We start from the raw sequence: 18,200 nt of genomic DNA, 5'->3' as shown, positions 1-18,200 counted from the left end.
ATTAGGTAATTACGTGCACTCGGACGCTGAGTACACCTTTCTAATCTTGTTGACTGCCTTTTGACGGTAAGAGATCGCGACCGGCGGTTGTTATATCGGAGGTAAGGTGATCGTTAAGATGTGGAAAACGCATCCATCGGAGTAGAAATAATGACAATTTTCTCCGTGACATAATTGAGGAGCCAGCAATTTTGAAAGGAGCGACACTTCCTCACGACGAAAACGATTACGACAGAAACAGGCTAATACTTTATTATCCAAAATATGTTATAAATAGCATAGCTTATAAAGTCATATATATTTTTATATCTGTTTAATATATTAAAGCATGTAAAAAATATACGAAGTATTAATTAAACGTATATATTGAACAATTCTGCAATTTTACGTCAGCTTGTCTTGGGCAAAACAAAATAAATAATAACGATACGTTTCGCGGGTGTATTTCCTTCACTTTGGTCAGAAACTTCAGTTACCTTACACGGTCCCCCTCGCTCACTTTACAACAGCGGTAGGTTATCTACCCGCGGGCGAGTCGATTCTTCTCTTTCTGCTCTGTGTACATCCGCACCTCGAGTTCGTTCCTCACCTGCACTCACCTGTCTTCCGCTCACTTTCCTTGCCCTACGTGGACAGAGCGCTCTACTTTTGTTGCATTTAAACGATGCGACTCGCGCCGTGCCATATATACGATACGAGTTTTCACGTCGTCGCGGCCAAACACCGCCGTTTGTAATACGGTTCCGTTAAAAGAAAGAAGGATATCCCTTATCAAACAACCGTTGCCCAACATTTCACGCTTTTAACGATTCGGAATCGATTATCGTTTTAGATTAGAAAATAAAATGTGACGTCTTTATTTCGAAGATGTGTAACTACACATCGCAAACATTCTTTCTAGTTAGAACAACGAACTCGGATTTTTGTTTATCGATGAGACACAAAATTATTACGTTGCTAATCGACTATACGTACAAAGTCTACGTCAAGTCTGACGCAGGTTTCAGAAATGTGGATATTTTCGATGTGGAAATATATCAGAAATATCTATCTAATCGCTGTCCAAACTTAATGTTATATATCGGGTTAACGAATTCACACGTGACTCGCAGAGATCGTTGAACCCGAAGAGGCGCTGACAGGACAGAGAATCCCCTCCAACCTTGCAGAAGAGTGCCGAATATACACAGTGTGTCCAAACAAAGATATATATACATCAATAGTCGAAGCTGCATTCTTGACAAGTTGATTTTAATCACGTTTAACTCGGTCGTTTGACTCGTTAACGTAGACAAATTTCTTTAAAAAATACACGTTAAACTGTTCACAAAGAGATTTAATACGAGAAAATTCATATAGAGATTAAGAGATTTTGTCGAGAAGTTTCGTGACACCAAAGTTCGGCTAGTATTTTTGCAAATATTTCTAACAAGTCGCCACATCATGCTTTGAGCACATTCGCGTATCTTTGTGCTCTGCATAGTGCAGAACAGTCTATAGTTTTTGCATCTCCATCGCGTTTTCCGCGATACACCCACGCTCGACCGCTAATTGATCAAGATGAAGTTTCCCACATCCGGGAGCTTTTCTTATAAATCTTCCCTGCTTCGCATTTTCATTATATCCAACGTGCGGTGTACCGGGCGTGTCGGCGTCGCACGCACATATGTATATCCATACTCTTCCACGTTCGCTCGTGCCGGCGATATCGTGTTCGCGCTTATCGCACCGACCCATCCGTTTGTAGCTGGCAATACGACAGTACAACGAAAAAGGAGATGAATTGTAATACTTTCGTTGTATATAATGACTCTAATGATTATTCTAAGAATCATGTTCTCCAGTGGCATATTCAGAAAGTGTTAAAAAAAAAAGGCAACGAATAAAGAAGATTCTCAGTTCTTCAGAGCTTGAAGATTTTAAATTCCAAAAAAGAATTTTGACTATTAAATTAAAGATACGATTTCAAAAAATTAGATCTATATACATTTGCACCTTGCGAAGCACTTGTGCATACGATGCTTCCTAATCTTTCGAGCCGAATCATCTGATTTCGAATGTCACGTTTGCTTACGGAGTAGAGTAGCGAAGATTCGACGGAGAACACGGTTCTGATTTGTCAACTAGACTTTGCGCAATGTGATCTGCTACATTTGCTGTATGTCATCGTAACTGGTCACTTTAATCCGAGAAGGCTTCCACGAATTCATATAGAATGTCACTTGCTTCTCGAGATATGGATCTTGCTGATAGAGTACTGACAGAACGATTTTTCGATGTTTCTCACGTATACATCCTTCATTTATATATCCTTCACATTACTCTTAACAGTAAAACTATTCGCTAATACTGTCAAAATAACATTTTCATTCAACATCGTTTTCATTCATGTATATAATTTTGTAATTGTAGCGATTGTTCAGCACCTTACGAGGAAGTTTTATATTTATATATCCTATTGCGGTAAAAATAGAATAGAAAAAGGAACGTGCATAGCGCACAGGATGGTACTTGCGAGATCACGATATTATCTGAAATATTTCTGAACTTTTTATTACATCGCGCGAACGATTCTTGGTGATGTTTACAACCACGCAAGAAGTGCTTAGCTCGTCAACACCTGCAGTTTTGCAATGGAATCAGATGCAAGATATCCAAAAAATAATACGTATTTTCTCACATGAAACCAGATCCAGATTGTTTAGGCCAGCAATGATTGATTTATAAATTTATACGTATTTTTAAGTGTCGACAAAAAAATATTCGCCAATGTATGTTGTATATATTCAATTATTTCAGTAAATATACGAATAACTTTACTACTAACAACACACAATGAAAATTATCTTCATCAATACATGTTTATTAATTTCTCTCTACTCTTTCAAACATTGAAATAATTTGGCCAAATTTTTCATGCTTTGTATACGTCAATTAAAATAAAAAAAAGAAAGGTGCTAAGAAAAATGTTATTTCTGTATTTTTGTGGATAAAGAGTTCATTAATATACAAGATAAGCTTGATCAGGCTGTTAGCTCGGGAAAGAAACCAACAAACAACGGCAACCAAAATTAATATGCATATATATTCGATTATTTAAAAGTCGGATAGAAGATCGAATAAATGAGCGAATGCATAATGCGGAGAGTGACCCTTGATTACTGATCTTTCACCTATTCGGACCAAGTGTAAATTATTCATTAGACACCTTCGAAATTGATCAGTGTATTTATCGGGATATCGATCTCTGATCGTCTTCTTTATTCAAAAGATCCAAACGAGAACGTTGGGTAACGGTTTTATTCCACGCGAGAAGACCCGTGCGACGTGTGACTTTTGATCTCGTACTCCAATAAGGTAGCAACAGCGTATCGGGAGTCTCGACAATTCAGCGGCGAGTTTTGTCGAGGAGATAGTGACCGTCGCAGTACGCAGATGTACTTGGCGTCCAGATGTATCCGTGTACGGCGTGATACGCGCGCATTACGTGCTGCATATACACGCGCACGACGTGTATGGGTCCACCTGAGTGAGCAGACGAGTGAGTGAGCACGGAGGAGAAGGTGTCTCACATGGGTGCCTCTGTTCCCTGCAACACGAGTCCCACAGATGGGGGAGACATCCGGGCAGCTGACGTTCAAATGAAACTGACTGACTGACTTCGGCTTAACCGACTCCACATCCTCCTTCGATTAAGGAGAACTACGTCCGGAGAGACTGGAGAATGCAGGACGGGGGGATTTGTATGCGCGCCACATTAAATTATATTTCGTTGATATATGCCCGACTAAAGTCTCTTAAGTGCACGCTGAATCGATACATATCGTGGGAAAAAGGACCACTTTAACTTCTTTACTTATAGCTCGTTCGAATTTCGATTCTATTGTACATTTCCTCGTCGTTATAATTTTGTAAACGAGTGTCGAAGATTCATTTGATCGAGCTATGAGTCGCGCAATTAAGTACAGGTTTATCTGCATACTAAATCTTAATCTAGCTTTATTAATTCTCTTAGCGCACTGATCACAATGTCAAATCATCGCGTTCTTAATTTTTCCTTTAACTATTTCTGTTTTATATTTGCTGGTCCTGATATCATTTAAAACATTCGGTCTTTTAAAACGTATTTTTTAATTAAAAGTAGTGATCACAGTAAACCAAGGTATATGATTTCTTAAAGATTAAAAGTCAATTGCCAGTCTTCGAGGAGCCGAGAGCGCGTGATAATCGAGTTGCTGAGTGACGAAAGATCATCTTGCATCTATATTTTCCCTGAACACTGGAAATCCGAGCGAATGTTTGTAACATGAACGATGCTCCGAATCAGGTTGGCACTTGTGTGGTTGCTATCGTCTGATTAATCAGAGACAAGATACGCTGAATCTAAAGTTTGCCGAAAAGATTGGCATCCATTCGAACGTATGTACTTATTAGAATATAAAATTCACATCATATATAGTTGAACGTTGTCATTATTTTGCAACTTGTACGCAAATTAAATCTTATAGGTATCTTCATAACAGCTTCCGCTATTATCATTTAAAGTTTTTGGCAATGAGCCATTTATGCATTCAAATCAATTATGAAAATCAGCCTTCTGAAAAGTAGCTCTTTCAATGTAAATTAACAACAATACTTTAGCAAGGAAATCAATAATTTTCTACGGCGCGGCTCAATCTACCCGTTTGCTGAACTTGTAATCAAAACGTCTTATCATAATAACACCCTTGTTAAGTGAAGTTTCATTGCCACGTAATAAGTCGCAATTAGTAATACTGGTAGGCATGAAAAATTACTCGGTCTTGAGCTTTCTCGTCGTGAAAACGCGCCAGTATCGGGTTTATTCGCTAAAATTGCGTGGCATATACCTACGGCCGCATGCGAGCACGCAATATCCCGCTTTCGAGAAATATAGCGGAGGGAAGATATCAATGAGACGAGCACGAGTCAACGATATTGCCTTATAGTATCGCGCGCGCATGATCGTGTAATTCGTGTAAACCGATACGCGTGAGTTGAACGACTTGTAACCCTAAGCGCCGATCGAAAGCCACTCGTCTCGTTATGCATTCAGATTTTGCTTATATAAAGCGCCTACGAATCACATTCGAATAATTACGTCTCGTGTGAAAGCCGAGAATGTCGCGTCAAGAGAACCCGCACGCGAAATACCTCTTTGACATCTTCATCTAACCTGCCGTTAGTTATCTTCTACACGATTTACCTAGTAGTCATTGTATGCTATTTAATCGAAATGTAAAATTAGATATCCCCGTCAAATACAAAAAAATTTCAATAACATTTTTAATTGTCTGTATTAATCCTTATTGACTAACTCTCATCTTATTTTTCTCCTTTTGGGAAATATTTTCTAGAAACCTTTCTTCCAGTTTTCCTATCTTATTCGGCTCTTTCTCCGCGACAATCGCGAACAATTTTTGAAAAGTCCTCTATTGTCCCTATCGAAAGGAACACTCGTCGCTCGTGCAGGATACCGTGGGGCACGACACGAGGAGAGATGGTGCGCGCCATTTGTGCGAGGGAAGGACAGAGGAAGTAGAGAAAAAAGAGAGATAGTGTACCCCAGGGATGGGGAATAGCCCGCCGAGAGCGAGAAGGTGAAAGAGACCGAGTGAGGGGGCCAGGCATGAGAGGGAGAGCTCTGTGGGACTCGCGTGAGGGCGAAAGGGACCGAGCGAGCGAGAGACAAAAGGGAGGGAACGGATAAGAGGAAGCGTGGGCACTCAGGTGTGACTCTCCCGCGGGTTCTCCTGCGCCTCTCCTTGCCAGCAGCAACAGATACGCGGACCTTGGTCTCTCCCCGCGCGCGTCCGGAAGTGCTCTTTATCTCTGTCGGTCTGTCCCCTTCGCCCGTACGTAACTCCCGCGCGCACACACACGCACACGAATACGCGCTACGCACGCGGGGTCTGTTGCCCGCGCGCACGTAGCGCACGTAGTATACGTAAACGTAAGTCACAAAATCGCTGAACCGTTCTTGCTCCTTGTTCTCGCGTGCCCTTCGCCAACCTTCGTTAATAAATTGCTTCATAATCGCACTCGATAATAGCTCTTTGTTCGTTAAATTAATTCGCTCGTGAGAACATTTGTACGACAGAATGTCATCAATTCTAAGTTTTGCGAGTTTAATCGCAGAGCATTAATCGCATCTTTTCCTCGGTTTTTTGTCTGCAGCGCACTGTCTTAGCATGTGTTTGGCTTCCTTAGATTGGTTTAAAAAAAACCGTTAAATCGAAAACAGGATGAAGAATTTTTTATCGTGAGCTTCGTATCTTAATAATTGCATTTCATTTTTGGCGGAATTAAATTAAATTCATGTGATATAACAAATCTATATATATAAATTTACAGGTATAAAACATTACTGCACAATAGATATCCGATATATATGTGAGAAGAAATAATAATAAAATAATTTTATCTTTCAGCATGTGTAACTTTTAATAAATAATTGTTGGATTTAATAACAGCAGTCGAAATATTTCATGATGACGGTATCCAAAACTTAGATAAAATCTTAATTGATTTTATCAGGATTTCTGCCAAGTGTAAGACACAATAAAAATATATATATGTTTATAAAGTTTTGTACTTCGTGTGCCTATGTTCAGCGCGTTTCTTTTATCCTTGTCCGAGATTATAAAAAAAAAAACTGTCAAGGACTGTTTGTCTCTCCGTGATATCAGATAATCGACGTGCCACCTTTCATTTCGAATCCCGGACATCGACTCAACGAAATTTCCAGGCGTATACTCGGATATCGACGCGACGGTTAACAGCGGGTGTGCGTAGCAGGTGGTGCGTATATAAACCAATACCGAGATAGTATACGATGCGTGATACGGATATATCTAGTTGCAAGCGGTTTTGCAATATTTACTAATTGTATAAGAAAAAGAACAAAGAATATTGGAACCAACGAACTTTCGATTATTCCCATCAAAATCTTATATGCCAAATATTCGCGTGTTCGTTAAAAGTATTATTTATTTCAAATTTAGAAAGATAAAAAAAATATTAGAAATGTTCTGAATAAATGTATTATAAATTTATCAACAGCAAAATGTATTTATGTACAGTTTTAGATATAATTGTATAAGAAAGAAAAACTTTGTGAGAGAAAATACAAGAACGCGTAAAGACAATGACGGGGTAAGAATAGAAAGAAGTGTAAAGATAGATAAGGTGAATATATAATATAGGCAAAGATATAGTATAGTGATCCAACGAGAGAGAACGTCATGGTAATATTCATGCAATTTTGAGAAACTTCCGCTCGTTTCGTTTTATGTGCAAAAAATAAAGTACGTACGTAAAAAAAAAAAAAAGATCGTATCAATTTTATTTATGGATCTCCTTGGCGATGCGTGATGAAAGAAAGAGTAAAAAAAATGTATCACGAGAGCGAAATGAGTGGTATGGCGGAATAGTCGCTTCCCCGACTGGCGCTAATCGGATGAAGAGATCAACATGCTGGAAAAGCTTCCCGGCTCTATATGACTAGCTTGCTAGTCATATAACGCACGATACAGTCGATACAAAAGCGCTTAATTTAATTGTTTCGATACCCACTCTTATGGTCACAATCGCTCGCGCGCGAAAGAAGCTGCGGGCTATGCTAAGTTAATGAAAATCTAAAACGAGATAGCTTTCAATTGATTATTTAATTCTCGCAATATTACGATACATTGCACATTTTGCATTTTTCCAAATAATCGAGATTGCAAATAATAATAATGCTCTACTAATTGCGCTTCATCTTGAAAATTTTATAACGTATTGAAAATAAAACTTGATTATATTTTAGTCATTTCTAATAGTCATAGCTATATAAAGATATTTTTTGGGTTATGCTAGAATATTTAACTTGACGCAAATTGTTTCGTGACATAACAATACATCAGATAATTGTTCGTGCAACAGATTAGCTTGTAAAAAGAAAATGACATAATAGTCGGTCGGCACGATGAATTGTACTTCTTCGTGGGCGCATAATGCATCTCCACGCATAAGATAAAAATAAAACGAGTTGCTAAATTGTTGCATTCCTTCTCGGTAAGCCACGATTACATCTCCGGCGTTACCACGACCAGGGAACGAGGGGCGGATCGCGCGAGAGACGAGGGGACTAAAATAATTACGGGAAACCGAGGTTTAGAGAGCACCGAAGAGGAAAGGGGAGCGAGAGAAGAGACGCGAGAGAAGAACGAGGGGCAGCGCTCAGCGGAGGAGAGACGAGAAGAGATTCCGGAGAAGCAATGCTAATTCCTGGCTCGGAGCCTCCGTCAGTCGGGAGCCTCCGAGAGGTTTCTCACCTTCTACGGTTTCCCTCCTCCAGCCTACGTGAGGGCCACTCGTTCGTCGCTCGTCGGGGATGACTTCGCTTGGCACGACGTCGACTAATCCGCCCAACTAACCGGACGCGGACTGGTTGATTTTTCAGTATAATCTCGTATATTCTTATATTTATTTAAAAAATGACGCAACATTAATTTATTTCATTTAACATTATGCATTCTCATCTCTGAGAGAAAAGTTATGTGTCCGTGCAATTTAATATGTTATATATATATAAAAATAAATATAAGACATTGGAATATTTATATCTTGTATATACAATATATTTTCTTATACTTTAATTTGTTTAAGTTAATTTATGAAATTTTTTAATTTTAATATCAATCGTTTCTAAAGTTCACGTATTAATTGATTATATAATAGAATTATATATATATATATATATATATATATATAATATATCATTTATTGATTTTTCAGTTAATATAAATATTTTTGTTTAATTGAAAATATTGGCCAAAATCATCCGCAGAAAATGTATGGCACCTAACAGATGTTACGTAATGAAACATGCAAGACTTAACTGATAACTAACAAAGTTAAAAAAATTTTGCATAATCTCTACTGTTAATCTTTTAATATTTTGTGTCTATCTCTATTATTTATTAATATTAAATACAATTTTAATACGTAGATGAATTCTACATAGCATGTACAAGAATATATATGTATAACAATCAACAACAAAAAAGTGTAAAGCTGTCAAATATCTATAAATTAATTAAAGACAGAAGAAAGGAACACGTACTTGCAATTTTCTTAAATTCTTTGAAAATAGATTAGTTGTGGAAGAATAAATATCTCCATGCAGTGTTATAGTTATAAAAATGATTACCTTCGAATCTTTTCTGTGTTTCACATAAAAGGACTGTTGTAAGAGAAATCCCATGTATGTTTAATAATAATTAAGTTACAATCTCCCTAAAGAGATTAATATAAATACTCGTAAATTTTTATCTGTTCTTCCGCGGTTTGTCATTTAGCGAACAGTTACGATCGTAATGCGAGAAATGCTACATTCATCCACCCTGGCGAAGCAGAACGGCCGTTACATCGTAAAGTCCACCGCACAGAAATTTACATAAGTGCACAAAACACAGCGTATAAGCGTCTCGACTAATGAAACACTCAAAATAAATTCTGCGCAACAATATGGTGGCTCGATACGAGCGTATCTCATCGGACAAGGCACTTGGTACGCTACGCCTGTTACTGTTATGTCAATTTGTGTGCGACGGCCTTAAGTTCTGCCAGTCAACTTCTCTTCTGCATCAACGACCAAAGAAAGAAAACCACGCATGAGCGTCTCTAATATGCCCCTCGTTCGCGATCGTTCGGAAAGTTGTTGCGTATTTCTCGATAAAAGCACTTCCCGAACGTTCGAGTGAAATGTACTCATTTAGAACGGATTGCACCAGTCGTCAATTAGCGTTAATCGTGGTTAATTTTCCCTATATACGTTACATGCATACCAGCTGAATCCATGATCTAGCAGAGAATTAGGGAGTAGCTAATCAATGAATAACTAAAGCTAATTTTAATATACATATAGATTTTCAAGTTTAATCGTCGTCTGAGTGTTGCTTTGTCGTGATATATCTTTAAGAATTTCATTAATTTTTTTTACCTAAATTTTTGTTCACGTATTTATTAAGATTAAGAGCTTCGATAACGTAAAACAAGTTTACAACACACATCTAACCTCACGTGTGTTTAAAACTAGATATAATTAAACTAATGATGTTATTATACTTTTGCGGAAAAAAACATTGAATTATCTCAAAATAATCATTCGAAGATTTTCCGAAATCTTTCGAAATTCAAGTGATAATTTGAGACGGATCCTAGATTCAGTGATATCCGTGATTGACGGAAGTCATCGACACCGTAATCTTCGAGTACTAACCGGAAGTGAGAGCCCCGTGTATCGTGCATCGCAGAACCGTCAGAGAGAAGGAGAAAGGAGTAAAGGAGACAAGGGACGACTTTATGCTTTCGTAGCAAGCGACTCAATAAATCGATCACGTAAAAGAAACGTATACGCAACGGTTTTTTGCATATTCATGCACGGACATTAGTTTAAACGAATTCATTGGCAGTCTTTGATTTGACCTATTTCGTGCGTTAGCATTACGTTATAAAGTTTTAGAAAAGCGAAAGACATAAACGTGACTTTTTAATAGAACAACAATAATTTCCAAGTCAATCTCCGTTTATCAAAACATTAAAGCTCTATAGGATCTTCCTTCGGGCTAATTAAAGCTGTTCAATTAAAATTGCTTTTACGTAAAATCAGTGAATTAAAATCGTTATATCTCAGCAACCGTTTAGTGGATTCGTTTCTACTTTTTTTGTAGCACATCGGGAAGACTAAAAAAATATTCTCACAAATTTTTATCCACTTGGTAGCGCTTTGAAAATTATGTCCTATACATCTAAGACTGTACCGATGATACATCCTTAAAAGCGTGAAACTATTTCTTCGGATTATACACGCAACCGCGTTTTGAACTGTAATGTTCAATTGAATCAGCATTGCGGAAAGGACCAGAACAATGAGTCAACTTTTCTGTGAGAATGATCTTCTCTCTATCACTTTCACATTCGAAAAGAAATATCTTTTGTGAAATATTTTTTGTGTCCGCATCAGAGTGACCGATTCGATCTGACCGCATAACCGCATATGCTCCCCATCAGTGAAAAGAGTAAATCTGAACCCGTTAGGACGTCGAGGCGTTTACCTCGCATCGTCATCGTCGCGCCCGCGCGCGACGATCCCCCTTTCCCGATGAGAAAGCTCAATAAAAAAGCACCGGGTGGCGAACACGATCTCACCGCATCTAAAATCACCCGGCGGTCCTCGTGATTGTATTAATTCACTTGACGGAATACAGAATACGGAACGCAGGGTGTATACAGATGCCCCGGGAGTTCGCGTGTGGATGTATTGTCTTCTCGGCTCCTTTCTCGCATTAGCATAAGAATTCAGCGTGTGCCTGATGCGCCTATCAATCGGATCCTCGCCCTCCCTCTCTCTCTCTCTCTCTCTCTCTCTCTCTCTCTCTCTCTCTCTCTCTCTCTCTCTTTGTCCCCCCCCCATCCCCTCTGATGAATCAAGACTTAAATCTTGCACCATGATCAACCGGCAGTCCGAATGTCGAAACGTCGTCATCATCGATCGAAATCTGAAACACGTTGGCCCGTAAAACCGACAACTTTGGCCTCAAATGGCTGACACCTCGGAAAGTACAAGAGCATTGCGACACGCGAGGATTGATCTTATCACGGTTGGGACTCCTAATGGTCGCATTAGCCGACAGGATTTTGCACGGAATTGAATATCAGCGACGAAAAGATGTGCGAGCCTGACCGGAAAGCTGCAACGTATATGCAGAAATTTATTTATCTGACTTCATTAAAGAGTGATGAAGGCCTGCGATATAATTTCAATCATTTTTTTTTTACCATAAAACAACAGAATTCTAAGTGCTTGCTGACTTGAAAAAAATCTACTGTACTTCTTATTTATATTTTATATAACTTTTATTCTCGTCTATATTCTTTCCGCTTCTTTCAGATAATACTCTGACAAATATAATACGACAATGTGATACACAAAAAACCGTTGCATATGAGACGTAGATATACGTAGCAACTCTAAAGCAACATTAGTAGCGAGTTGCAAGCTAGCCAGCATGAACTTTTTGGAACAATATGATAATTTCCAAGTTCTTTTTGTTGTACAAAACGTTCACGTGACGTGCCCTTGCCCAAATTAAGAGTCAAGGCCTAAGAATCGGGAGGGTCGAATCGTTTCGGCGCGCCGAATGCGCGTCGCGAAGTCGAAGTGAGGAACGAAAAGATCGACGATCCGGTGGCTCCAGTCCCAAGAACAGAAATTGTTACGTGCTTGCTCCGGCAGCGTGATCCGAATGCTCATGCGAGTGGCGATCGGCCGCGGTCATCCAGAGCCGAGAGGAGAGACTCACGAGAGTCCCGTAGCGTTACTCAAGCGCGGAGGAGCTTTCTTCGACGGACGACGCGCACACGCATGTACGTGTACGTACACGCACGCGTAAGCAGTGCCGTAACCACGGTGAACAAACGGTGAAAAATATTCCGAACGATATTACGTATTATTGCAAGCCTACTGTGCGTGTAAATTAATAATTACAACGATAAAGGTGAAAACATAGCGATAATAAAAACGATATAGGAAAAAATATTTGAGAAGTGGTAATTTATCTCGCGCGCATTACCATCTCTCATATCTCATTGAGAATTTTGTTGTCGAGATAAGCAACCCATTATTGCGTTAGCGGCGGCTATTTGTCACGGAGTTTTATGTGAATCATGCGGCCAGTTTTATTTAATCTATAGCACGACCTTATACACCTATTCAAGATCGTCTGAAGTACCATCTCGAGATAGGTGTACCTACGTTTTATTGATCAAATGGAGCCTTAAGACTGCCCATGACCAGACTCAAGACAATTTTGAATATAAGATCGCCCTATGATTTTTACATAAATTTTTTTCACGGATACTCCAAGGTAGATAGATAAGACGGCGATTTCGTGTTCGGGGCGCGAAAGTGGCTAATCACGTCGCTACGCACGTCAAAAGGCGATTGTCCGTGCACGCGGAAGCAGAGAGCCCACGGCTCTCTGCATCTATCCCTCGATCACCTCTCGCTCGCAGAACACGTACTCGTCGTGTCCCCGTACACGTCCTCGCGTGTACGACGCGCACGGTATGTATCGCCGCGCCGCGTCGGTGCGTGTACGCGTCCTCTCCTGCTCGGTGTACTTACTACGGCTCGCCATACGAACGCGCACGGTGCGTGATGCCGAAAAGGCCGACCGGGATGTCGGACGGGAATCTGCGCGCCGGCAGTATCGAGGGCAGGCTTTCGCGAGGAATTTAAAGAGCATATCGATCGTAATCTCCGGCACGCCCTAGGTCTTCTCGAACGCGCCTGCTTTCGATCGAGTTACTTCCAGGCTTGTCCTTAAATTGCTCGGATCGAGTAGGCAATACGCTATCTCGATATATTGGGTCATCTCATAAGTGATGCGATTTTCTTCAGATACTTTGGAAATTAAACAAAAGATTTGATATTTTATATTGTATTTTAATTTTAATTCAAAATATATTTTTCATTATTATTTACAACTTCTTCTTATCTTAATCTTGAATTTTCAATTTTCTAGCGATAAAAGTCTTTCAGTGTTTGAGCTTTATAAAGAATAAATCGTTCTCCCTTTTATATTGCATTATTTATATGATGACCCATGGGGAATGTTATAGAATGATTTGCTTTTACCGAATTACGAGATTTCTCAATAAAAAAGCATATTTTAATGAGGAGTTGTGTTTTATTTCCATAGAAGAACATCAATACTAGAATTAATAAAATTTAAAAATAAATATTAGGATAATTTTTTTTAAATATTAATTTTTAGAAATATTATTATATCATTATTACATCATTTTGACTTTGGTTTTGCTTATATATCCTCATTATTTAAAAAACTTTTAAGAATATAACTTATAAGAGTAGTTTAAGAAAAAAGAATCCGTTGTTCGACAAATCTTTAACTTTAGTTTTTGTATATTTTAAATTATATCTTAGATTCCCTTATATTTATTTTATTCCATTTACTGTCACAAATAAAAAGAAAAAAGTTAACAATAAAGATATTTTGTCATATCTTAAAACAAACAGTTGTAAATTATATATCGGTTATCGATCATCGTTTTATTTCGATTGTTGCTCCGATTTGATACCAATAAAATTTCATTTATAAAGCGACCATTAACCCATGCTCAAATTAACACGGGTTTTTAACACGGGATTAAAAGATTCTCACAAACATTGTTCTGGATAGACGGAGTTTCACGGAGTACGAATGAGCTATTCGTCGCGAGAGGACATGTCATACGTTAAAACGTCCGTACCTTATCGTACGACGATGTCCTTTCGCTTAATTAATGCACATGAGTATTTAATGCGTTCTACTCACCAAACAGGTAGACGTTTTTATGAATGCGACTGGCATTGCCTGTGGGTGAGACCGCCGAATATGGATGGCAGCCGAAGATGACCGGGAGCGATGAGACTGCTTAGCGAATAAGGACGTGACGTAGCCACAGCTTGACCTATAAGGCAAACGGATCTGCTGTTAATAGTCAATATGCATTAGACAAACAATGAGCGGATCTTCGGGCCGCACACGATGCCGACCATTTTTTTTTCTGCGACGTTACAGAGATTTTAAGCGGCAAAAGCTACATTTACAGCTACATATAAATTGAAAACTGATACAACAATTATATGTATCTCTTACTTCCTAAATATTAATGTTGAACAAAAAATACTCAATTGCAAAACAAAAATATATATCTCCTTCAAGCTCTTGCAGTTGTTTTTTTTTCTTTTTTTTTTAAGATAATTCTTTTTTTAAAAAAAATATGAAAAAGATATCTAGATATATGAAAATAAGAAACATGAACAAAATACGAATATTGATGCTGCAAAAGTGAAAGTGAGAGAGAAGGCGGTTGTATGTAAATTTTATTTGCTACGATATATTACATTTTTGCCTAAATAAAAAATATAATTCTTATTTTAGATAAATTCATATATAAAACATAAAATAAACATAAATCAAGAAGAAATATGTAAGAAAAAAACTTATATGGTTGAAGTTAGAAGATTATCGTTTACTCCGTCTTTTATTCACGCTTTTAACTTTCAGACAAATTATGGATGACACATGTGTAATGATCTATAACCAATCAAATAGCTAACATTAAGCAGTCAATGAAAGAATAACTAAGGAAATTTTTGGAAAATTTAACAGAAAATTCAAATTAATCATGATTCTCGACTCGGGAACATCGAGTTCAGACACAAAAATTAAAGATAACGATCATAAAATAAAAAATTGCAAGGTAAATATATAATTAGTTTTTCCATCTATTCTAATTAACCAAGTGATCAATTCTCTCAGTTCTGGTACCAATTATTATTATTATTTTACCGCACGTTTTTACATTTTATTATTCAACTAAAATTTTAATTAAGACACTTACTGTAGAATACAAAAACAATCTATATATTTTTGGCATTTAGTTTAAACAATTAAATTACTTGATTATTGATTGCTTGACAATAAATATATATTATATATATAAATATATATTTCTCATTTTTTTTATATTTGTTTCAGATCAAGATGCTATACGTAGGCATAATGTGTTTCGCTACTAACTGTCTAAGCTCAATCGCTCTGGAAACTGGTTCACGCAGTTCATTTCGTTCTATTTCGCCAACGAGACCTGCGGTTTTTAATAATTTATTCCGCCGCAATTACAGTAATTAATCTTCAGCCTCGCACGATCAATTAACACGAGTATGACAATGATAGAAAATAATTTAATCTTGTTCGACGCAGATTTGAGGATCAAGATAACGATAGGAGATGTGCTTGCGGCATTGGTATCAACAACGATGCTAACAATCGGCGATACCTATGGAATTCCGTATCTTTATTTGCCATGGCTTGTCAACACTATCCAAGGAATGGCTTTTCATGAAGGGCCAGCTCTTTTCGAATTGGCATACAGCGTATTACCCACTGCAAACTTGCCCACGGGATTATTTATGTTTATAACATTACTTTTATATGGTAAGATACTTAAGAATGTGCAGTTAAGGTTATAGAACTTTATTCATGAATGTAACAAGAAATTATTTAATTCCAACTCATATGTGATTCATGAAATTGAAGAAAACTTTATCGAAAGCTTCTCAAGGTTCTCAAGGTTCATTTCACTATATAATTTCGTTATAAATTATAGATATATAATATTTATAACATTAATGTTCAGCAGAAAGAACTATTCAACTATTTTTCCATTATAATAGAATAGTATAAAATTAAATTGTCAAATTTTTGATAAATAATTTACTGATTTAAACTCACACTCACGATTAAGGCTCCTACTGGCTCGATTGCCAAGACCACGTTGACAGTACACATAGCGTCACTCTTGGCAAAATTGTGAACTGTAAAGCATGAAAAATGACGTTAAAAAGCTAAATTAATTTTGCAGCATCATTTTTCGTTTTATGTTAAAATATATCAAAGACTCCCATTTTGTTATAACTTAATACCAGTATATTTTATATAAAAATGTATTCTATATTAATTACAAATTTAATTAAAAAACATTTTGATTTTTATGTACGTTGCAAGAATTTTCATTTCTCGCTTTTGACGTCATCAATGGCAGCGAGTGAACAGGAGCCTTAAGTCGAATGATACATAATTAAAACTAAATTTTATTCTTTAGTGGAAGAACTATGCATCTGGAAGGACATTTTCGTGAATTTTGAACGCTGCTGGAAGAAATATAATAAAAATAACAAACTAAAGGGGAATACAAAATCGACAAAGATGCCAAATAAAGAGTTATGCAACAAAGTTAAAGAAAGCCTTATGGAAAATGTAGTTTCACGAAAATCAACAACAGATCAGCAAAATTCTACAACTCATTTCAATGAATCTAACAATCATGATATTACGAACAATAAGCCTGTTGCAAAAAACATAAAGGACAATGTATCGATTAAAGATCGTCGTAGCAAAAGTCCGTTTACGGAGGTGACTGGTTAGATCAATTAATTATTTCTTAAATAAATTGAAAATTTTTAGATCAATCATGATTCGCGATCCAGGAATATATAGACTTCAAATATAAAAATTAAAGATAACGATCGTAAAATTCAAAAAAATTCAAAGTAAATGTAGAATTAATTTAATAATCCATTAATATCGGTGCATATTAAATTTTGATTTCAGTCCCCTCCGCTCGACCTTTGCAGCAAAATAATAACTGCCGTAAAATACAGTTAAAAAAATTTAACAAATGATTGGAAAAAAGAATAAAAATGCTGTAACAGCTCAGCCAAGCTTGTGTTTTAGTCGCTAATTAACTCTAAATATGACTGCTTAAATTTTAAGATTTTTTTAAGATTTTTTAACAAACCTATTTTCAAAATTTCTCTAAAAATCGCATTCTATTGAAATTTTATGAAAATATATTGCTTAGACTACAAAATACATTAACTTTGCAAATAGCAACGACTTCTGCTCGCATTTCGCAAACATTGGCTGCGTTTCGATATTCACTGCCAGTACTGAAAATCTATAGTTTACGTCACGTATACTATAGACTTTCAATACTGTCATTACTGGCTGCGATCCACTTGACGCTACAAATGCTTCGAAGCATTCCTCTTCTCTTTTCTTTCAATGAAGAAAGAAAGAAAAGAAGGACGCTGCAAAGAATTTGTAGCGTCAAGTGGACCGCAGCCACTGTCAGTGAATATCGATCGAAACCCAGCCACAAGTTCCACGATGTCGAGAATTCGGGAACGTAGGGAAGAGCAACCTGATAACCTCAATAAGAGGGAAAATAGAGGAGAGAGATGATTATTACGACATACCGATGAATCGTTGCAAACAACCGCTCGTCCAATGATTCACACGGCACTCCGACTCCCGACATATTCGATTCACAATTCACACGTCACGATTGACGTTAATTACAGCGGCTGAGAGTGCTGAGGCTGAGACCCTCGTTCAGATATTCTAGACCCAACGCGTATCCGAAAAGAATTTATTTTCCAAACTTAACTAGGAAATTATTATATCTCGGGTTCGAAACTTGTCTCCGAGAATTGTTAGGAAAAAGAGAGATGTCCTTTTCAACCGCCGACCACGAGACGGACGCGAGGGCCGACGTTGGCG

At 37.4% G+C, this 18,200-nt stretch overlaps 2 protein-coding genes across 2 annotated transcripts in view; one reads left to right on the top strand and one right to left on the bottom strand.

Annotated features, from left to right (window-relative positions):
* LOC143900101 (uncharacterized) overlaps positions 1 to 14,541 on the bottom strand; it is a 100,926-nt gene extending 86,385 nt beyond the window's left edge. Inside the window, exon 1 of the mRNA XM_077411080.1 lies at positions 14,406 to 14,541. The gene's annotated coding sequence lies outside the window, so the exon portion shown is untranslated. The remainder of the gene's footprint in view (positions 1 to 14,405) is intronic.
* A 350-nt stretch (positions 14,542 to 14,891) lies between these two features.
* Positions 14,892 to 17,324, top strand: LOC143900102 (uncharacterized). Its single transcript, XM_077411083.1, has 5 exons — positions 14,892 to 15,063; positions 15,141 to 15,336; positions 15,615 to 15,759; positions 15,840 to 16,073; positions 16,741 to 17,324. Exons 2-5 carry the CDS (start codon positions 15,262 to 15,264, stop codon positions 17,061 to 17,063), a joined length of 777 nt encoding a protein of 258 aa, XP_077267209.1. The 5' UTR covers positions 14,892 to 15,063; positions 15,141 to 15,261; the 3' UTR covers positions 17,064 to 17,324.
* Positions 17,325 to 18,200: the final 876 nt, after the last annotated feature.

The sequence above is a fragment of the Temnothorax americanus genome, unplaced genomic scaffold, assembly GCF_048541705.1.
Source record: "Temnothorax americanus isolate GAGA-0224 unplaced genomic scaffold, ASM4854170v1 Scaffold3, whole genome shotgun sequence".
NCBI classification, from domain to species: Eukaryota; Metazoa; Arthropoda; class Insecta; order Hymenoptera; family Formicidae; genus Temnothorax; species Temnothorax americanus.
The sequence above is the reverse complement of the archived record's forward strand: the minus strand, read 5'-3'. Positions and strand labels throughout refer to the sequence as shown.